This window comes from Drosophila biarmipes, chromosome 3L, assembly GCF_025231255.1.
Source record: "Drosophila biarmipes strain raj3 chromosome 3L, RU_DBia_V1.1, whole genome shotgun sequence".
In the NCBI taxonomy this organism is placed as follows: Eukaryota; Metazoa; Arthropoda; class Insecta; order Diptera; family Drosophilidae; genus Drosophila; species Drosophila biarmipes.
This window is the reverse complement of record NC_066613.1, coordinates 8,562,930-8,585,407: the sequence shown is the minus strand read 5'-3', so window position 1 is coordinate 8,585,407 and position 22,478 is coordinate 8,562,930. Positions and strand designations below refer to the sequence as shown.

Sequence of the window (22,478 nt, the reverse complement as noted above, 5' to 3'; positions counted from 1 at the left end):
TGAAACGGCGGACTGTAATAACGAAAAACTACATCATGTCGCTATTAACTAATAAATACTCTGTGAAATGAAAAGGTAGTGTAGGTGCAATACAAATTTTGTTTAAGTCGGGTAATGAATTGATAAAACCTTTTTAATGATCATATTTGCACCACAAACTTTTAAGGGTAATATTTATTTAGGTGTTTTTTACATTATTTTATAAACCTTCCTTTTGGGTCAACATCCCTAATACTTAAATCTTTGGAAACTAGCTAAATTGAACTTATAGAATCGTTTTTTTCGGGCACACAAAATCGAAACCTTATAGGTTTATCAATAAATGTATAACCTTAGGGAACTCCGTATTCGGTTTGGCAAAACAAGAAATCGGTCGCCAGAGCGATCAGATCGAGATCCGTGCAATTGCAGGCCAGATCGAGGCAGTTTTCACAACATCGCATGATTGATGATTAGTCATCGACCGGTTCCTCGATCGTCGCTCGCCCAGCAACAGCACGCGAGTTGAAGGTTCGGCGGATAATTATCGGAGCCCCAGCGCTGGCCGGCCAGTCCGTAAGTACTGTTAGTCACCTCTGCCAGCAGCGATTTTAAGTGGGAGACCGGCTGGACACGGTCCTCGGCGAGCTCTAGCTACTTGGAGATACAAAAAATGGAAAGTATCGCCCCCCAAAAAGCATTTATAAAGAGGACACTGATCTGTATCTTTAGCCAGAAATTATTTTACTGATGAGATACTACTAATTTAAGGGGTTAATATAATAGTAGGTATTTGCAGTCACTTTGGAAATGATTTTGATGCTTAAGTAGGCTCTAAACTTCTAGCACTAAATTCAGAGTCCTCATCTCTTAACTTTATTTAACTTTTTTCAACATACTTCAATCGTAGTTTATCTAGACAATAAATAGTATTCCTAAATAATTTCTGAGCTTGGGCAAAAAGTATAGAACTTTAATTGATTTATTTAAAATACAATACTGTAATACATCGTACCTATGAGTGGCGCCCACGTCACGGTACTCAGGAGTGACGTCTGGTTAGTTTCCACCGATCCTTCCGGCACGAGTCGCTTTGAGGAGTGGTTTCTTTGACGTAGCCGCCGACCTCTGAACCGCACGTGTCGTCGTCCGACTCCCCGTCCTACGTCACGGCTAATCGATGGCGACATCGGAGCAACGTGTCTGTTGCATTATGACCTACGTGCCGCCGAAACTACGTGTGGGGATCAATTGACAAATTTATTAAATGCTAGTTCATGCAAATCATTTTCACGACAACTTTGAAGTGAATAATTAACAGAATAAACGCGGTGCACAGTCGTCTGTATACCTATACAATCGATATGATCCTCACTTTTTTACATACTAATATATACATTCTTTAATCTTTTATAAGTTATTCTGTACTATTGAGTTAATCATTTAACAAAGCAATTCTTAAAATATAATTTGAGATCTAAAATATAGTAGAGAATCTTACATGACGTTAAGACATTAAACGTTTTCTTACTGTTCCTGTTTCGAGGAGGAAATAAAATATCGGCATCTAAAACACAACACGATACAAGTAATTAAACAATTGCAAGCCAATTGATACATACGCTCATTAATTAAATTAAATTGCAAAGAACTAACAAACCATGCACGCGAATGCAATGACTGATGTGAGTGCTCCACACTGGGAAAACCAAGTAGCAAGTTAACTTTGTATTTTCATCAAAGTAATTCATTTTTAGGATAATAAAAAAAAAATCTTTACAAAGAAAATGTAAAATTATAAGCTCTTTTTAGTTTTCAATTTCTTTACTACATTTCGTATAGCAAGTAGCTATGTTACTTAAGTGCACTCTTAATTATTGTTTGCTGGTGATTTTCTCAGTGCACGACGAAAAACTGAATCAATCAGACCAATTAGTTTTAATGGCCCACTGCCCAGCGGAGTCAGCAAGGCGTCCCAGCAATTAAAGGCAGTTCTCTGTTGTTTTTCAACGACCAGCTATATAAATATTTCCTAAGTAAGGCATTATACCGACTAGGGACTTAAGGGAGATCCGAATTCTCGTTTTGTACGTATTATATTGTAAGTATGCTAGGGATCTAAGAAAAATCAAGTTCTCGTTGCTTAAGTAGTATATTCAATTTATAATATCAATGACCACCTAAAGCATTTTAGCGGCAGCTGTCGTTGACCTTGGCTATGGGGTTATGCCCCAACGATCTTCAAACGTGCTACTCCAGAGAATTGATCAAACAATCCAACAGCTGTTCGCGTGTGCTAATCGAAATTTAACAGCTTGTCAACAATCCGGCTTCGTTTCGGCCCAGATGATTTAAGGTTTTTAACCTTTTCATAAAGCCGCATTCCAAATTGCATTTGAAGACAAAATTTGCTTTTGGCACATATCCGGTATTAAATATTATTAACCAGAATTTTAAGATTATTTATTTTTATAAACATTTGACTGGGTAATCTCTCATTAAGAATAAAATTATTCCCAATATATTTGTGAATTTTCCTGCCTTATATTGAACATGAACATTTCTTATATTAGCTTGAAACCACATTTAATCAGATTTATGCATTCATCAGGCATGATTTGCAATTGCAATGTCTTATTCAAAAAAGTCAGATTTACAAAAACATTTTCATTTAGTTTCCCTCCTTTTTCAAAGTACCACAATCATTGTGAGTTAAAAACTGGATAATTAAATATTATTTGGCAATCATCTGGCGCGTAAACATAAGAAAGAAAATGTTTGCAATGAGACATCATGTGGAGAACACAAAGACTGAGTGACAGGAGTGGGCTATTACACATCTGCCTTTCCGGCAAACAATGCTGAACTGAACGAATGCTGACTTTCGAAATATTGGCACAAGTGGTGTCCTGAATTGTTTTTGAAATCGGAACCGAAATCCAAAACCAAACCGGAACCTCCCGCTGAAAGGATTGAGTGAGACAATGAATGAGTTTTCCGGAATCATAAGGCAGCTGAGATTTTCGCACGTGACTGTTATAAAATTGAATGTGAATAAGTTGGAATCCAGATGAATTCTGCTCGAAAGCAGCTGGCTTTTCAATGACCACGGGATATGGAAAACCAAATAATTTATTCAGACCCATTTTCGTTTCTGTCTTCTTGTTAAAGATGTGTACTTTGTTTTAGGGCTGATTGCCAGCAGTTTTATTTTGAATGAAAGTTAAAGTTGGTACAAATTCCATTACTTCCCAGTATAAATTTAGTGTGCTATTAGTACCTATATATCTATAATGCCTAGACTTGCTTCCGAATTTAAACAGTTTATGGTTATAACTCTCTAGTTTCAAGTACACTTAAGACAATACATTAAATAAAGTATAATAAACCGTAAGATGCATTTGTTACCTTCCGAACCCTAAACTACCAATAAAGTATATTCAATCGCTGCCACTCCACCTGCGATCTCGAGGACTCCGCACCGACAGGACGAGGTTGAGGTGCTCGCCCAGCAGATAGTAACCGAAGCCGAGGGCCATGATCAGGGCGAAGAAGAGGATCCGCACGGGCCACTCGATGCCGCCCAGGAAGGGGTACACCCAGATGCCCGTCCGGAACCAGACGAAGTGAATCCACACCAGGTAGGCCGCCATGAAGGCGCCCAGTCCGGCGAATCCCCTCCTGCGCTGCGGATACTGGTGGCGGGTGACGCCCATTTCCACGAGGGCGTAGACCACGACGAAGGTGTGCATGGCGTGGTTCAGCCAGTTGGGGTAGACCAGGTCGAGCAGCTCCGGGTAGATCGACTCGCGGTCGATGCCATAGAGGGTCCAGAAGGTCATGCCCACCGTGAGGGCCAGGGGCACCACGTAGGTGGCCAGTACGTAGTCGCGCAGCTTTCGCAGGGACCTTAGCCGCAGGAGGTCGTAGGTCAGCGCCAGGGAGTAGTAGCCGAACTGCAGCAGGCCGCCCAGGAAGGTCATGTACTTGAACTTGCCGCCCATCGGCGGCTCCAGCCGCAGGGTCACCGCCAGCTGGGGCAGCTGCGCGAACCGGTAGTCGTAGTAGATGGCGTAGCCCAGGTGCACGGCGGCCGTCAGGTGCAGCAGCACGCTCGCCCGGCTCGCGGTTCGTCGCTCCATTTCCGGATGGATACTGGGCGCTCCGCCGATGTGTCACGGCGCCGTGGGTATCGGCCCCCAAATCAATTCGACCCGAGCAAAATCGGTTTCATCTAAGTGGTTCCTGGTACGAAATTTAAAAATCACATGCCTTTCCTTCATACCCTTTTGAGATACTATTTTAATAAACATATTTGTGTTGTGTGGTTTATTACAAGAATCCAAACCTTGGGCCAGACAATTTTTAGAATCTTTGAAAGAGAAACAGAAATGAGAAACCGAAATATATACGTAGAAATTATGACCCTTTTTTAAGGAATAATCACATAGCAATGCATAGTAAACGCCTAAGAATGTGACTTCCAAATGCATAAACAAATTTTTTTTTGAGTTTAGCAATCAAATAGAAAAGGTAAGTAAAATTTTTTAAATTATATCGTTATCTATTGGGGGATAAAAGTAAAAATATAAATAATATATTTAATTTTCGTTTCCTATAGTTTGAGGAAGAACAGTAAATTAAAAAAACAATTTTGAAGTGATTCTTACTTTTCTTTTACATTTTAAGTATAGATTCCAAAATAATTTTTAAAAGATTTTTAAATTTCCCCCTATTATATCGATTGTTATTTAAAAAGAATTTTCATGTTATTTATTCAATCACACTGCCATTACAAAAGCTCCCAATCCATAACTACCCAAAGATACCCAGATGGTTAAGGTTTGGGAAAACCCGATGTATCAAATTCCTTGTTATTTCAACTCTTGACCCCACTGCAAAAATAAAAGATAATGTGATGATTGAAAATGGGGAGTTTGCAGAGAAAATAACAGGGGTGCGACCTTGGGCCCAGCTGATTCGCCGGTCAGGGGTACTCCAATTTCGAAACCAGATGTTCGGTGGGATGGAAGAGGGAAGAGCGATGGTAGGAGAAGACCACCGCAGCCAATCAATTGGATGTGTGCTCCGTAAATATTTGTTTGTTTACCTTTGTCGGCGTGCAGATCTCAGCGATAATTAGCCAGGCCCATCAGCACCATATGTCCGGCGCAGGACCTTTCGCCAACAGTTAAATTACCTTCGGCTCAATTCGATCCAGCCATCTGACGGCCCAAACAACCTTTCAGTGTTTCCAAAAGTTCAATAGTACACTTCATATTTTTGTATCTCGAATCACTTTCGTTAGGATCAAACCTTTGGCACTTTTAAAAGTCCCTCGAAAAAAGGTCACCAGGAGTGTAAGCGAATTATCTAGTACACAGGAAAATTAATGTTTCCCTTTGTTTCAGTTTGAATAACAGTACTAGACATAATAACAATTACCACAGAGCCCAATTTTACATTTTTTAATTCATGAATTTTAATAACCAACTTCTTACGGTCTTTTTAAAAAGGTAAGCTTTAAATTTTTTAAGAACCCATTTTTTAATGAAATTCGTTTTATTACTTATATTTACTTGAAAATATATTTTAAATGTAAGTAAAAAAAAAATACAATTACAATATTGGTAAGAACAAGCTTTCAAAACGTTGTTTAAAATAAGTTTAAATTCATTCTTGACACTCCTCACTATTTGACCAAGCGCAAGCCTTCATTCGAATAAATTATCAGTTGTTTTCTAAAAATAAACTAACAATATATATATATTATTTAAATGCGATTATAAAGTACAACTTTTAATATTGCTATAAATTTGGATAAGGTTTTTTTTTTTTTCATCTATTCTTTTAAAGTTTTATAGCTAATCATATTTATTTGGCCATCTAGTTTAAGCTTCTGACCATAGCTTTAGTTTAAGGCAAGTCTAGATATGTTTGATTAGTGGATCTTTGCAGAAAGAATTTGATGGTGAACGATAAATAGTGGGCTGTACTATTTATAAATTCAATTTAAGCGTCTGCCAAGAGCGGGGGCAAAGTGGAGTTAAAAACGAAAGGAGTCGCGAAAATCGCGTACCGTGACGCAGGTTCGGTGGTTTGATGCCTGCGAAATATTTATAAAGTCGGTGTGTGCCCTTGTAATTATGATCCGCACCGCCCAGACTAATTGGAGCAGTGCTGTTAATTTTTTAGGCGATGTCGGACACGTTTCGCTACGGTCATTGCGACAGAAGTATCCAAGTAGAGGCAGCCGAATCTGGCAGATATTTTCGCACTTGTGATGGCCTGAACAATATTTGACAGTCAAACATGTCAACCTCCGGGGGCTCGAACTCTGGGGAGGGTGTGTTGAGTGGAACTGCGCTGCGGAATCTCTTGAGCCGCAGCAAAGAGCCGGGTTAGGGTGTAAGAGAACAGAGTCAGGTCTTTGTGAGCTACGAAGTGAGCGAAATAAGCGTCGCTCAAGAGAGCGATTGATGAATAGGGCTTGTTTGCCATACACTTTTCCCTCTCCTCGAGTCGTCTATTGGAGTTATTCTCAAAAATATTGTAGACTTAAACCTATACGGTTTATTTTATGATTAAGATAAAATGTACTTTGGTTAACCACTAGTTAATAAGTAGTTTTTTCAGTTTAACATAGCTAAATAACATTTTCCAAGACCAACAGCTTTATTTTTCTCGACATTTTGGAGTAGTGTATAATAAAAAAAGAAATGGTTATTTACCCACCATGGCCTTTTGCATAGCAAATTCTTCTACATTCGTACAACCTAGTTTTAGGTCAAAAGTTAGGTAGATATGTTGAAAACTGGTTTTAGGAAGTTTGTTGCATTTAAAATAGTTTACATTTTAACATAAGTTTCATTTTATTGGCTAATAAATCTTAATTTTTCAAAACAAGTATGAAAACACTAGAGATAAATGTCAAATCTTATACTATAACTAAAGCAAAATACTTACGTCCATTTTTAGATTATTCTACTCCCTGGTTTTCATTATTATATTCACAATTTCTTGAAAAAAATAGAAACTTTATCCTAATGTAATTTGGAACTACAAAAATCGGAAACAATTTTAACACGTTTTATTGAAAAAACTATATTTTCTCCCCTTTTAGAACGTATCCCTAAAGTGTAGTGCCACCATTCATATTGTAAAATGTTCAAAAGCATTGCAGCAAACACCCCAAAGAATTTCCGGCTCTGTTGAAAATGTCAAAGCCCAAAACTGCCGCATAATATATGTAAGTCACAGCCTTTGAGATTCAAATTCGGGAGCAAATATCGCCCAACCCCCTTTGGTTGCTAGGAATTTTCTCTAATGACTTAAACGCGGTAACCACTAAAACATTTACAGCGCATACGGTCCTGTTGTTCGCTGCTCACCACTGTGGTGGAAACCACGACGCCCCACAGCATCCAACCCGTTTTCCAGTCCCCTTGCCACTTAAAGGTAAGAGTCGCATTTTTGCGCAAATTTTCCCCGAAACCGCAAGTAGAAAACTCATTAAGCGCAAAGCGTTCGGCGGCAAAGTAGGCTGGGAAATGGCTGATCTACTTGTATTGCCGAATTCTTGTCTCCCGAGGAGGTTGGTATACGAGCCTAATATTTAAACACAAAGTTGGGGAAAACGTGGCAAAAGTTGCGGAAGCTGTTTTCAGTTTCACACAACTTACATAAATTGTATCTGTTCCTGACTTAAAGTAATGGTATACGATTTATGACTGACAGATATATAATAAATACATATGGTTCATGTGCAAAATCATCCAATATGTAAAATGTTATTGAATCCCTTTGAACATTATCATCTCCTTCCTCCTTTTCTTCCTGAGGACTCTGCCCTCGTTTTTTGTTGTGTGTGTATTTCGCAAATTTGTATCTTTTAGGAGCGCTCACGGTAATATTTGGATTGCGTGAACCTGTGTTTGCTTTTCAGTTGTGGAGGTTGGCAGGGGAAATGGTTCTCAGACGGTGGGATTTGCGGACTACATAGACACGTGTGTTGCCAAATAAATCCGCTATAAGCCCCTTTTCCTTGTTTCTTTATTTTCCAAGCGAGTTGGACTTATCCTTTTTTAACATTCAAGCTCGCATACTTAAATTTCGTTCTGAAATGTTTGAATTTCTGCTTTTTGCTCTGCACATGTCGCCTAATTCCGCAGTCAGGACATCACTTTGTAGTAACAAACATGCAAATTATGTGCATACATAAACCGACGCATGAAATCCTAAATATTCAATACGGATTTGGATGTCAGTTCTATATTGCCCACGATTGGGCTAAAAATTCACAATTTAGTTTGATACATTAATGTTTTAAAATTTTGCAAATCGTAGGCGAAATTAGTTAAAAAACTTTTAAAACATGAAAACATAACAAATTAAAGTGCAAAAAAAACAACCAACAATCGAAATCTTTAGGTAGGATCAGGTAACCATGTATCAAGAATACAAAAATTCACAATATCGTTGATTTTGCTCCGGTTAGAGTATAATAATGAAAGCAAATTCTTGAATAAGCAATAACAAACTGAAAAAAACCGAAAATACCTACTATGCCCTTAAAAACTGGGTCAATTTCCACGTTTTAGTTAGATAAGCACGAGCTACAAAGCTCAAATATGCTCAAAAAGTAAATGAGAAATGTTAAAAGTATACTTTGTTTGTTAAAAATAAACTACACAATTTATTACGCTCATTTTTCCCATCTCCAGACGTTTAGTAAAGACTCGATGTTTAAAGCGAAATTGACATTCAGCTTAAATTACCAACTAGTTGGCACTGAAAGCCATTGCCGCCCAAGGAGCTCTGCAACAGCTCTCAAGGACCTGGCCAAGAGCCGGCTGCAGGATGCAGGATGCAGCTCGCAAAGGTCAGCCCAAGGACAAGCAGCCAGCGAGATGCACAAAAATCCAGCTTTCCTATTAAAATCGATATTTAGTGCCACACGCAGTGATGCCAAAACGAGGAGGGGAAAAGAGCCAGAAGAAACCCCGTCAGAGAAGTGCTACTATCTTTTTTCTTTACTTCTTTTCCTATTTTTAATAATATTAAATATATTTAGAAATTAAGTAAACACTGGTATGATTTTCCCCTTCAAAATGTTTACGGTTTTCAATGACGCCTGCGAAACTTTGATCAAAGGCGTCTGTTTTTATGGGAAAACTCCCCTTTTGTTATCAAGAACAGAAGCTACTTTCGCATACTTTTACCCAGTTTATAGCGCTTTCTTCGGCTTTTCGCGGGACAGCACTGAGCAGCGTCCTGCGAATGGGGCGCGGTGAGAGTATTTGCATTAAATTATGCGACGAGCTGCGGAAATGTTTGGCATCAAGTGGAGAAGGACTGGCGGCCTGGAGCAGCGAGGGCGGATGGGGCAGGATCCGAGGAAAAATCCGAGACGAAGATGAAGGCAGTGCTGCGCACCGTTAAGTGCGGCGGAAGCAATTTCACTCTTCAGCACAGGGAAAACCAAAAAGGGAAATACAAGTAAGCAGCCACGACAGCGCAGAAACAAAACAGAAATGTAATAGAAATCCTTCAAACATCTGCGAGCCGCCCACTCCACTCCGCCCGGCGAACACCCCGCAAGAACATCCATCCAGCATCCTTTGGTCCTTTGCCTCTGTATTTCAGTATTTGAATGCGCTGGAGAGCACGTGTGTGCGCTCGCATTTGTAATTGTTTCCTTTTCGCTTTACGAGTTTTTCATGTATCGCACAATGTGTCACCGCCCCATCCCAAACTCATCCAAGGGCTCACTAAAAAAATACCTCTGCTTTTTAAATTTAAAAGTCATTATTTTTGACTTTCAGTTGGTCTAGTTCTTTGTTTGCGGAAGCTAAGAAAGTCCAAGTTGTTTTTTTGTGTTTTTTGGTAAATGTAATATATATTTCATTTATAAACATTTTTTCTTTGAGTGTGGTTCACCTGGCCACAGCCGCCGCCACTGCACTTAATCGCCGTCATTAAGGCGGCAGGTTGGGCACAATTTACGTATTCATTCCATTCTACTCCACCGTTTCCGCTTTTGGTATACAGTCCTTAAAAAACTTGGGAAACCTATGAACAGGTAATTTTCGGACATGTTTTTAAAAAGAGTTGTATATATAAATTGATAGGAACTCGCCCATGCTGAAGCTGTAATTCTGATTAGGTCCCATGACTTAAACTTGTCTGTGATCTTTGGAGATCCTTTGGAGTCCAGCTTTTAGAATAAATAAACAAAGTAAAATACCTACCCTATCATATATATGTGGTAATGAATAGTCATTAGATTATGAATATTTAAATTTGAAATAAAATACCACTTGGAGTAATTACAATACATTTACTTGTCAACATTACCTTCCAAATGCCGACAGAACCGTGTAAGAACAAATAAATAAATCAAAGCGGGATAGGCCATAAAAGTATTTCCGATTTCTAATTCTAAAATATCTTCATTCCCTAAAGTTCAACCAAAAGAGTGTAATTTATGTAAGTACTGCCCATTTGTTAGCCGCAAACACGGGGGCTACAAGTGCGACCTTCAAGGGTCTCTGTGTTCATTTGTATGACCAAGCTGTTCGTCATCTCCGGTGGTCATTACACCCTTTCTCGGCTGCCATCGGCAAGCACACCCGCTTGATGGCCGACATCCCGAGGTCCTGCATCCCTACATCCCACTTTCCGTCCGCTTAGTTCCGGGTGGCATTAAAACAAATCGACATCTTTCGCCGGGAGTGAGCTTTATGGGGCCATCGGTGGATATCGTCCCCGCGTCCCATCAGGACTCTGGGCACTGCAGCCTTCGAGGGGACTCGCCCGGCGGCGACAGCATTTTTCCTTTCGCTTATTAACATAATGACCAGGGAGATGAAAGGGACATAAGGCCAAATGGCCAAATGGCCAGCGCAGCCAGTGGAGCGGCAGCTAGGAAAAGTTGTCAAATAAACCAGGGCGAAGCGAGTGCTGCTCGGGCAATATTTCTACTCATTATGCTAATAAGTTCGCGCAAAACCAAAGCGGAAAAGCGGAATGTTTCTGGTGGCAGAGGACACGAATCTCAGTGAATCTGGGGAGGGAATTTCTGGTTTAAGCGCCCAAAGCTCCATTTTTTGGGCCAACAAAAGGGGCCAACATAAATTTACATATCTGTAAAATTGATTAATTCCCTAAGAGCATTACATCTTCGTGTTGTTGAAGCTAGCTGTGGTCCCATAGATACATCTGGCCCTGGAATGTAGCAGCTGATCTTCGACTCCCGATCTGCGTTCCACATGTTTTCACTTATGGCACAATTATCTCCACATCCCTCTCGGCAGCGGCAGCTGGAAACACATTTGCATTTGATTGCGTTCCGCGGGCCAATGTAACTTCTGCTTCATTGGCAAGATACATGGGATACATTCCTACATTGATACATTTTATTAAACATTGTGACTTGAATTAATCGGCAATGCCTTGGGACATTAGGCATTACATGCACTACGAAAAAAGATGTACCTACTCAGTCAATTTTTGTTAAAATTGATTTAAAAGAAAATATATATTTTCAGGGACTCTCGTATATGCTGAGTGTACTCCTTATAATGGGGAACGCATTAAAGATGTTTTGTTCATTGCCTTCAACTTGATCTTAGCTATTCGCTCCCCGCTTTCTCCCCACTAAAACATTTCGAACAACAAGTGTTCGAGGGGAACTAATCCCCCTAAGCATAATAAAAGCCTCCCCAAAGACCCCAATTTTTGGGCTCCCCAGGCAACGTACGCACTTGACTGCATCGTTCTGCAAGATCGTTGTTCGTACACCATTTGGAGATATTCATTACGGGAACAGCGAGAGTCGATTCACACGAATATTGAATAGATGGTAATGCGATATATGCATAATATGTCTATCAAAGTAACCCATTAATTTATTTTTAAATGTACTTTGGCGCTCTGAAACTTAAAATAAGATAGGCAAGCCCCGCTTTTGAAAAAGAGGCCAAAACTAGCAAAACAAACGGCAACGAGCGGCAGTCGAAGGTGCTTTTCTGCAGGCGGGGATTAACTTGCCATGAATTTCAATTAGGCAAAGGGTTTCGAGTGGGCCGGGGCCGAGGGCCCTGGAAACCCACTGCGCAGGCAGGCAAAGGCGGATTCTCCGGGTGCCCTACCGGCACCCAGTTTCTTCCCAGCGCGTGGAAGAGGAGGGAGTTCGCTCGCTCGGTGGGACGAAGGGCAGCGGCACAAACAAGTCCGGCGGTACTACTTGAAATCATAAAGCACGGCAGATGAAGACGTCGGGATCGGCGGGGAGGGGCTCGAGGGCCGCGGTGGAAAATAGGAGGCCCAGCGAAACAATATCCAAATACCTTAAGCCCAAGAACAACCAAACAGGCATCCAGTTCTCCAGCCAACCTTTCCCAAATCAAAACAAACCAGCGTGGAATGGAGGAAGCCGAGCTAAACGTAAACAACGCAACGGAGGGGCGCTAAAAAATAAAAAACAAAAACCCGGGCAGGGCCGGGGTACGGCGGACCGATGTGTGTAACTCCGGTAGTGGGCCCGCAGAAGAAACAACCTCCGACAACCAGTTTGGCCAGTTTCGGCCTCTTCGCCTGCAGTCCCAGCTCCGCGCCTCGTTTTGGCTCGGCACGATGGCCAACAGCCGCAGATCTGCATCTCCTAGCGAAATGTCCCAGGAGCAGTGGTTTTAGTAGCTATAGATGGGCAAACATATACAGTGCATATACGTATTATATGTATGTTTATGATAAAACCTTAATTAACTGCACTGTATTCAGTTCAGTTCCTTATATTTACCATACATAAATACTATCAGTAAATGTAGATTAAATAAGTAATTTTTTCTTAATGTATTGAAAGGTATTATGTAGCTTAAGGTGTACTTTGTAATCACATCTAACAACTTTAAGAAGGACTGAACATTGTAATGAGGGAATATTTTAATATAGTACTTAAAAGTAACATCTTTACTTCGGATATATTACTATCTTACTTGGTATTTAATAATTTAGAAATACAAATGAATACTATAGTAAGTTTTTAAGTGGTAAGTAAGTCATAGTGGCTACACTGAAGACATCCAACTGTGTGGTGCAATGTAGGGAAAACTTTAAATTAGTACATATGTATGTACGTAAGGGTGACGAGTTCTGACTCTGCATAAGAGTGTTGGGAGCTGATGTAAAATGGGAAAGGCCCCCCAAGAAATCAATTTGAAACATAAAGAGTAAACAAATATAAATATTTTAGACTTTTCTAAAACCCCATAGTATTATTATTAAAAACTATGCTCACAGACCAGTCCTCTAGCAGCGGTCTGAAATGACTTCTTTTGTTTCTGTTCAGTAGCTGAAAAAGGGGGCTGCCTAATTTATGGCTTAACCACAACATAGCGCTGTCTAATGCCGATTGAAGTTGGGAATTTTCCATACACGTTTCACTGGCAAAAACTCTCCGCTGTGCCAACAATTAAACCAGCTGACTCAGCAGCTGACTGGCGAACCAGACCAGGCCAAAGCCCATCTTCAACCTCAACTCCAACTTGGAGACGGGCTGTCAAAATCATATGGCAAGACCCGAACCCATCTGAATGTCTCTTTATCTGCGCGCACTCGAGCTGGCACTTCGGCTTCTTTAGGGTTAAGCAAAATATTCAGAGGGTTTTAAAGAACAAATGTTATTTGATATATCTTTCGATTTAGAGGATTGGCGATTTTATATTATTGAAAAAAAATACAAAAATATTGTGACTTTCCGATGTTTTGATCCCATTTGAGTGATATATTTTTTGAAAATGTATCTTCAGTTTATAAAAACTGAATTTACTGGATATGTACCTCTAGCTATGCCAGCGCTGGGAGGCGGTAAAAGTCGGTTTCTGGGGCCCACCGACTCTTGCCCCGCCCGAGAGCTTTCCCCCCGCGTCATGTCATGTAGAGAGCATAATGGCACCCAAACTGCGATTGAGGGGCATCGAGTGGGCGGGGTGGGGCGGCGTAATTACCGGTGAACCCAAGCGAGCCGCAGCACCAAGACCCCGGCCCCGAGCTCCAAGTGATCTCCGCCTGACAGCTGACGCTCGAAGCCGGAGCGTTGACTGATTTATGAAGACACTTTTGCAAGTCGCCCAACTTGATTTTCATAAACCGTTACGGCACTGACTTTTTACATGGCTGTCAGACCTCTTTGGTTCGATCCGAATATTGGATACCCTTGGAAACCAACGAAAGGCAATAAAACACCCATCCGAATATACTCGATATTTGGAATATTGCTTTGTTGGTATTCAATCATATTCCAAAGTATTTTAGAAGTTCGATCCGAATATTGGTTACCCTTGGAAATCAACGAAAGGCAATAAAATATCCATCCGAAAATACCAAATATTTGGAATATTACTTTGTTGGTATTCAATCATATTCCAACGTATTTTAGATTTTTTGTACTCTTCAGATCATGATCTCAGAATCTATGAGGATACTTTTAAAAATACTCTTTTATATCTATCGATATAACATTTTTTTATTTACTTTGATCCTTGTATTTATTGATCAGTTCCCTAAAAATGATTTCCTAAACATTTTAAATAACTATGATACCACCTTGCGAATATTTCTGTAATTTGATATAAAAGTCTTAAATTCATATAGAAAAAGGGTATGCCAAAGTAGGCACTCGTTCTTCACGGTTCCCTCTATTTTTGCCTATTGCCGGTGTACGAATGCCTGCTAAAGTGTCTCGTACGTTTGAGCCATGTTTGTTGCCAGGTACCAAAATAGCTGGCTGGCTGCTTGGCCGCCTGTCCCCAGCTTTGTCTTGTCTTGGGATGTCTTTGGTTGCGCTGTCTCCTCGACTTGGCTGGGTCTGGTCGGTCTGCTTGGCTTGCTTTGGCTCGGTTCAGTTCGGCTGGGCTTGGTTTGGTTTGGTAACTATGATCGCCAGATCTTCCAGCTGCTTTCGAGCGAACGGTGATGGCCCAGTTGCCGCTTGTAGTTGGAGCTCTGAGTGCGGGGTTAATCGCCAGCGTAATGGTAATGATCGTGTCTGCCGCTCCGCATCAGCTGATTGCCAATGTCCGATAATGATGAGTAAGCGCTTTGGGTCCGCCGGGGTGGGTTCTTGGGTCTGCCATGGCTTGGAAGAACAGTATAGAAATAGAAATTGTCATTGTCCAAAATATTCATGGAAATATATAATCGTTGTTCTATGATTTTGAAAAACTTATATTCTTCTATAGTATCTGTTTTAAAATCCTTAACTTTATTTTGCTTGGAATATGTGTCAAGTGTCAAGTTAAATTACACTTTATTACACATAAGAAACGCACCAAGCTCTATAAAATTCTGAAGCTGCAGGAAAAAGCCCATTCGTCAGCAGTGCAATAAAATTTAGAGAGTGACACACACAGAGGGATAAATACTTGATTGCGAACAGTAATGCCGCACTTCGACCTTAATAACCATCCTTATCGCAGGCGAATTTTCCTGTACCGGAACCTGAATCTCGGTCACCCCCAGGCAGGTGACTTCTCGGAGGAGGAGGATCCTCGGCAACGGGGAATCCTGCGGAACACCAGCTGTCGGCGGTATCGCGAACGGCTTCGCTCCAGCCGCCAGTCGCAGCTCCTCCAAGGAGTTGCCATCTTGGCATCGGTGATCGTGGTCCTCATCCTAATGCTCTTCCTCGGAATGAAGATGTCCACCGAGCAGATGGATATGCCCCCGCCTCGGGAGGAAGGCCTCTGGATGGGCGCCCTAAGACTGTTGGGTTTGGAGCAGGAAGATCAGCTAACAGGGGAGTCCTATGGGCATGTAAGATTAAAAATCTGTAATGTAAGATGAAACACTTTAACAAATAGTTTTGTAATCTACAGAGCGGATGAAATTTAGAGTTAAGGATCTACTTTTTAAATAATTATTAACATCGAAAAGTATTGTAAGAAAATATTATTCCTAATTAATGCCATATTCCAATTAGCTTGTGACAAATTTAAACATTTTTGTATTAATCCTAATCATTAATTAACCTTGCAATCAGTGCCTAAAACATTTTGATGAACTTATGATTTTGCTAAGTATAAAAACTTTAAATTTTTTCACCAAGCTTAAAAGGATTAATTTAATTACTTTCCTACAAAAATATAAAACAAAACCCTCAAAAAGTATTCTTCCCGCATTATTTCAATTATTAAATTATTTCTTCCAAAAACAAAGAATCCATTTACTCCAGTTCTTAAAAGTCAGATCGAATACTCGTTTAGCATACCTAAAAACAAACCTATCCCAAAGCAGGATGGATTGTGCAGTTCGAAGGTCCTGGACCTGCGGCGGATTTTCCGGCACATGGGCAGGGTGGTTCTCAACCAGGAGCAGGCCTTGGCTCGCATGGAGAGGGCTCTGGGAGGCTCGGGGCTCTTCCGATCGGTGGCTCTTTTGGGACCGCCGGGAGTGGGCAAGACACTGGCGGCGAATACCCTGCGAAACGCTTTTCCCTGGCGGGAAAACGCCCACTCGTACTCCTGGAGCACCCAAGTGCCGGACGAGGCGAGCAGGGTCCGCCTGGTGAGGCAGTTCGCCAACGGACTGTCCGACTGCGGGGTCAGCCTGCTGATCATCGACGACCTGGCGACCTGCGACCACGGGCTGGTGCCCATCTACAATCGGCTGATACTGGAGCGCGAAGGCGGCCCCAACCGGAATCAAACGGTCCTGGTCATCTACATTTTCAACCTGGAGGCTGATGTGTACTGGGAGCAGTTCGAGCTGCTGCAGGAACTTCCCGCGGAGACCACCATCGTTAACTTTCGCTTCTTCAACCAGGACGACCTGAGGGATTGCCTGGCCAGTGAGTTGAAGAGCAAGCAGCGGGTCCTCAGCAGGGAGATGGAGTCCCTGGTGCTCGAGGAGGCCATGGAGAAACTCCACAGCTCCGGGTGCAAGAGCCTGCGACAGCTGGTGCTGAGAAACGGAGTCATAACATAATACTACTGAGGGGCACCTGTGACCCCTCATATCAAACTTTCTCCTTTGGCAATGTTTCAAAAATGTGTTTTTCGTTTATTTCTAGTAACTTGTTACAGATTTTATGGCCAAGTTTCCTTAACTCCTCTTTGAAGAGAGTAATTTATAAAATATCTATTAGGCATTATCATCCGTTAGTAAAGGAACAAATCAAAATGTCGCGTCGCATGTTATGTACTGATCAGTTGTCACTTGTGTTTTAATTTGTAAAGTTTAAATTACGAAATCCAATCAATATATTTTCAGACATATGTTGTAGTCGGGAATCTTGTTTTGCAGAACTGCCTGCAACTTTTAAATTATGTGTCTCTCTGAACGGCAATGCAGATAATTATTTTAGCGTGAGACACACACAAGATGCATAAATAAAAGTACTGCACCCATTTATCAAAACAAAAACTAGGAGAAAAAATGCAAAGCAAACAAGCACCAAATTGCATTGCTGTAAAGCATGTTTTGTGTTTGCTTTTTTATAGCATTTTTAAACAATTTTTTCAGTTTGGCGAGCTAAGCTTCTAGGCCGTCGAACGATGCCGCTGCCTTCAGACTGCTAGGTGAGTCCATTAGTGCTATGAATTAAGTAGGCTTACCCAGAATAATATAATTAATAATTAATTGTATTTTAATCGAATGTATAAGCTACTTAGAAGACTTTGCCCATTAATTAATATATTAATCATTTTCTTACGTGGGTTCAGCTTGACTGCTGGGCCTAGGGGATTACCTAGTCGACCATTCCCTAGAAACAACTTCTGATGCAATGCAAAACGCACACGTTTTCGGCGCAGTGCGTTTCGCCTTTGCATCCGAAAGATACTTCGGTGCGAGTGCCAAAGTGTGAGTGCGGCTGCAAGAGCCAACAACCGCAACGAGGCCATGGTGCACAGAAAGAAATATATAGTGAATTGTAAAATAAGTTATATTATGCATATGTATCTACCTAAGACTGCCTTTTTTACATTTGAAATGTTAATAACCAATAATAGCAAAGACATTTAATTGATTCCACTCTACAATTTTTATCAATAGTATAAGCAAGTTTGGTTGGATACTAAAAATGCAAATTTAAGTGTTTATTAGTCCTCAGTGATTTTTCTCAGTGCAGTGCAACGCTAAGCGAAACGCAGCCAGCGGCTTTTGTAGTTCATGAACGGCCAGCGAACTCGGCGTTCGGCGTTATAATCAAATAAGATTCGACTGCTCAACAGTTCGTGGCAGTTCGACGGAGGAAAATGGCAGGTGAGGGGTAGGAAAATCGGGGGGAGGGGCATCCGATACTTTTTGTTTTTCTTTTTGCTGTAGACACTGCATTCGCCTGGTCACGTAAGCAGCCACTTCGACGGAGTGGTTTTAGTTTTCGTTGCAGTTATATAATCTCCCAATTGATTTAGTTTTTGGCTATGCGGAAGATAGGAGTCTCAGCTAAAACTTTGGAGAAAGCGAAGGACAATGTCAAGAGATGACTTCCCAATGGGAGAGATTTCAAAACTATTTAATGTACTTTATAGCGGAGTTTAGATATTTCGCAGAAACCTCTTCGGGGGAAATGTAAAAGAGATTCCTGCCGCACCCCAATTTAGTTCGATGTCTTTGACTTTCTTAACTTGAAACATCAATTTAAGTAATTTCTAATTGGATTTTTATTAGCCGAATTTATTTTACTTTATTCTTTAATTTTGTAATCAAATGCTGATTTTCTCTTAAGTTTGCTATAATTAGATGTTTCAATAGCTTTTAATTGGTGGCAAAAGTGAGGCAGTCAGGTTAAATGAACCGACTGAACACTGAGCACAGCGAATACTGTTGATCGATTGTTCTGGAAAGTGCAACCCAATACGGCAGCTTCGGCCACAAAAAGCTAGACATGCGAAAGCGCTCGAAGTGCTGCAAATGAATCGCAACTCAAATAAATTAAAGAAATGCAACAAGCCGCCATCGTTAGCCTTCGACTGTGAGTTTGAGTTGGCTTCGATTGAAGCCAAGTTGCATGAGGAGACAAAATAAATTAAAGAAAAGCCGACGACGGGGACAGAGCCGTCGACCAAGATTGCGATTGGGTCTATTGAAGTACAGTCAGAAAAAATGTGCAGCCATTGACATGATGAAAACAAGCTTCTTAAATGTAAATGCCAAGTACCTTTAATGTTTATGATTTTATAAAAACATGCATAAGTTAATTAAGCAAAATTCCTACCTCTAGCTAACCATTGAACTATAACTGGCATTTCAATGCTAATTAGAAGAAATGATTTTTTACGCTGGATTATTTTTTATTTTCTAAGTAAATAGGATTGCCGAGGAAGTACACATATTTTTTCGAGTGCTGCAAAGACCCACTAGCAAACAGGACTTCGACGGCGACAACGTGGAACGCCAATCGGCAATTGCAAGCAAACACAGCTGACCTGGTCGGTCGAGACTGGCCGGGCCAAAAAGCGGACAGGTAAGTGGAGCTCGAGCGTGGATGGGCTCCAATCAGCAGGCGGCTGAGAAAAGTTCTCGACTGGGCTGGGAAAAAGCAGAGAAGGGAAAGCTGCGACTCTCCGCATCCGTATCCATGAGATACTCAGGCTATTTAGTCGCACAAAATGTTTCTAATCTGTGCCGCCGTTGACGCTGCCGATAAATACATCCCGTGCTGTTGCCTGTTCGCATTCCCATTTGAACACTGGAAAAAATCGGCATGGTAAGTTGCTGTCCTTCATTTGAAATGATCGTATTTAAATGTTATCCTATTTTTAAAATGAGTATTTTGCTGCTGATTTCTGAACAAGGTTTGCAATAAATATCTTTAGCTTCATAAAAAGTAGAATCACACTTTAAAGGCTGTAAAAAAGTAACTCGATGGCAGTTTCTCCCAGTGCAGTCCCATTCCCAGTCCCATTTCCATTGCTATTCCCATTCTCATCACATCGCAGAACCGTCTTCGTCTCCGTTCGTGTTGGCTAGATTAAATTTCAATTAACACTGTAGATACTCGTACGCGTACACGCACAAATGTGGCAGCCAGCAGCCGGAGTATCAGTTTTTCAATTAGATTTCGCATTAATTAAACGAACACACCGAAGCAGAAGACGCTCGTTCGGTTAGAGCCAGAACTGCGCTGCCAAAGTGATGGTATGGGGCGGCAAGCATCTGGAATCTAAATTAGTAACACGATTTTTACGCATTTCCCGGCCTTTGAAAGCAATAAAAGTCTCGCCAATTCTTTTTTCCTTACGATTACTTTTTAATTCAATGCAAGAACAATAAATATCTATGCAACTTAAAGTTCTTTAAAATAAAAACTAATTGTTTTCCAGTTTTTAGTTCCGCGTCGAGTAGCTGCAAATCTTTAACATAAACCAAAGCTTTCAAAGTATGTTTACCCTAACGTCAAAAGAGCTGACAACCCTGTTGACTTTATATTTTGGTTTACGGTCTTTCGTGCACGCACATAAAGCATAAATTATACCCGTAGTACACATGCCAATTACCTCCAGTGCTGCCCTATTATAAAGGTCGAAAAAAGCTTACTGATCTATTAATAAAATGTAAGGATTAGAAACCCTCTCCAATTGTTGTTAGTCTTGATTAATCTATTTTTAAAGATCTACAATATATATTTAAATATTATTTGTAATATAAAATATATATCTCTACCTTGAAAATCGTTTATTTATGTTCTATTTCAGATAACAAAATAAAAACCTTTGAAATACAGGAAAGATCAGCACTATGCGCTGGTAGGTTATAACGTCCGGAACGGAGAGGTGGGTGGAAAATGACGGACAGGCCGTGGGGAAAAATCATTAAATTAACATGACAAATGACAAAGGGCCGATAAGACATCCTTGCATGCACGCCACCCCCTCTTTTATTTCCTCGGACGGTGGGTGCAGTTCCGCTGGACGACAGTCAACACAATAATAAATCCGTATATATAATGGCCAAGGATACTTTGGTAATTGGGCGAGCTTATGCTTAACGGCGCTTTAATTTATGCCGGAGTGCCCGTCCTCCGCCCAGCCGGACCGGACCGGGCCAAAACGAACCGAACGCCGGACCTTCCGCCGGCCATTAACATTAACCACTCGCCAAGTACACGGCTCTAGTCATAAAATGTCGCGGTCGCCGTCACTTGTTTACGATTATGACTGCGTTCCATATAGACCACATATATACACACACTTGGGTGTGTACGGGGGCTATGCTACGTGTATGCGCTAAATTTAACGGGTATGTGTATAAAAATACCGGCTTGGTCGCCCACCCACCACTCCACGGTGGGCCAAATATCTGTCTCTAAGGCACCAATGTGTGGAGCGAAAAACCAAAAAAAAATGATGGGAACAAGTAATTTACTTCCTAATCAAATATCATCTAAAACATACAAACATATATATTATGGTAAGTTTTTATTTTTAAATACTATATGATTTAAAATTTAATGTTTGAGGTAATAAATAGAAGATACTCTAATAACCCATGTAATACAAGAGATATATAACGTTCAAGATCTAAAAACCATTTGAAATATTTTTATACTCTATATATCATAACTTCAAATGATATATTAGTAAGATATAGATCCGTCAACCCACTGTCACTCCTTGGGGAAGAGCCGGCGGTGCCGATGGCGAAGCGGAAACGGAAGTTGGAACACATTTTGTTGTGTTGGTACTTGGTGGGCACTCGTCTTTTTATTACAATATTTGCCGGCGTAGTTGCCGTTGCGCTTTTTATGAATGCTTTGCATATCGTAAAATTAAATGAACGAAAAATGTTTGCGTATTTTCGGGGTCTTTTATTACACTGGTCTTCGGAATGTCGTGGGGCTGCACATTCTATTGTCGCATTCCGGGGTGATAAGCAGGGTAACCAGCTCGGCGGATGGAAGCTGGCATCGCCGGACCTGTCCGCATCGGAATCAATTAAAAGTCACCATCCCAGGGGAGACCCATTAACCCATGCGACCGTTCTGTCGCCAGTCCCACATCCTCGTGGTGCCACTTCACCCGGGGCACTGTTCACTCTGAGTGGCAGCAATTAACCAAGAGTCGATTGCTTTATTACCTGGGCTCCAAGCAGCGTGTATGCCTCGCAGTGATGAAAAGGTCCAGCTTGATTTTCGCAAAATCATTGGCCAAATACTTGAGTAAATTTAAATCAGGGAAAAACAGAGTAAAGAATCTTGTGTAAGAAATATGAATACATTGCAATTTGGAAAAATAAATATTTATTAAATAAAATATAAATTTTTATTACAATTGTATATGTTATATCTAAATTATATCTATTAAAAAAGATACATCTTCCCATCACTGATCCTCTCCCCCAATAGGTTGGCGGTCAGAGCGAGCGGTAGATACTTTGTTGGTGCGCTTAGTAGTTTCGTGTTCATACATAAATTATGTTGATACCATCAAACGAGAGTAACTAGCCATAAAAACACCAAATAAAGCCCTGCACAGCGAGCAGTTAGTGGACTCCAG

General features: G+C 40.9%; 2 protein-coding genes across 3 annotated transcripts; one reads left to right on the top strand and one right to left on the bottom strand.

The window, feature by feature from the left end:
- Positions 1 to 3,158: 3,158 nt before the first annotated feature.
- Positions 3,159 to 4,142, bottom strand: LOC108028147 (androgen-induced gene 1 protein). The gene has a single exon (XM_017099804.3). The coding sequence runs from the start codon at positions 4,119 to 4,121 to the stop codon at positions 3,420 to 3,422; it is 702 nt and encodes a 233-aa protein (XP_016955293.2). The 5' UTR covers positions 4,122 to 4,142; the 3' UTR covers positions 3,159 to 3,419.
- Positions 4,143 to 15,247: 11,105 nt separating this feature from the next.
- LOC108028125 (uncharacterized) lies at positions 15,248 to 17,188 on the top strand. 2 transcript variants are annotated; one of them, XM_017099775.3, is made up of 2 exons: positions 15,248 to 15,795; positions 16,273 to 17,188. In XM_017099775.3, exons 1-2 carry the CDS (start codon positions 15,421 to 15,423, stop codon positions 16,963 to 16,965), a joined length of 1,068 nt encoding a protein of 355 aa, XP_016955264.2. In that variant the 5' UTR covers positions 15,248 to 15,420; the 3' UTR covers positions 16,966 to 17,188. The 2 variants fall into 2 exon arrangements, with proteins under 2 accessions (XP_016955264.2, XP_016955265.2); XM_017099776.3 differs by having other exon boundaries at positions 15,249 to 15,795; positions 16,276 to 17,188.
- The last annotated feature ends 5,290 nt before the right edge of the window (positions 17,189 to 22,478 follow it).

Bases quoted from the DNA above. Each gene is read 5' to 3' on its own strand.
- LOC108028125 (XM_017099775.3), top strand. From the start codon at position 15,421: ATGCCGCACTTCGACCTTAATAACCATCCTTATCGCAGGCGAATTTTC. The intron at 15,796-16,272 runs GTAAGATTAAAA...CCTATCCCAAAG, and splicing joins CAGGGGAGTCCTATGGGCAT to CAGGATGGATTGTGCAGTTC.
- LOC108028147 (XM_017099804.3), bottom strand. From the start codon at position 4,121: ATGGAGCGACGAACCGCGAGCCGGGCGAGCGTGCTGCTGCACCTGACG.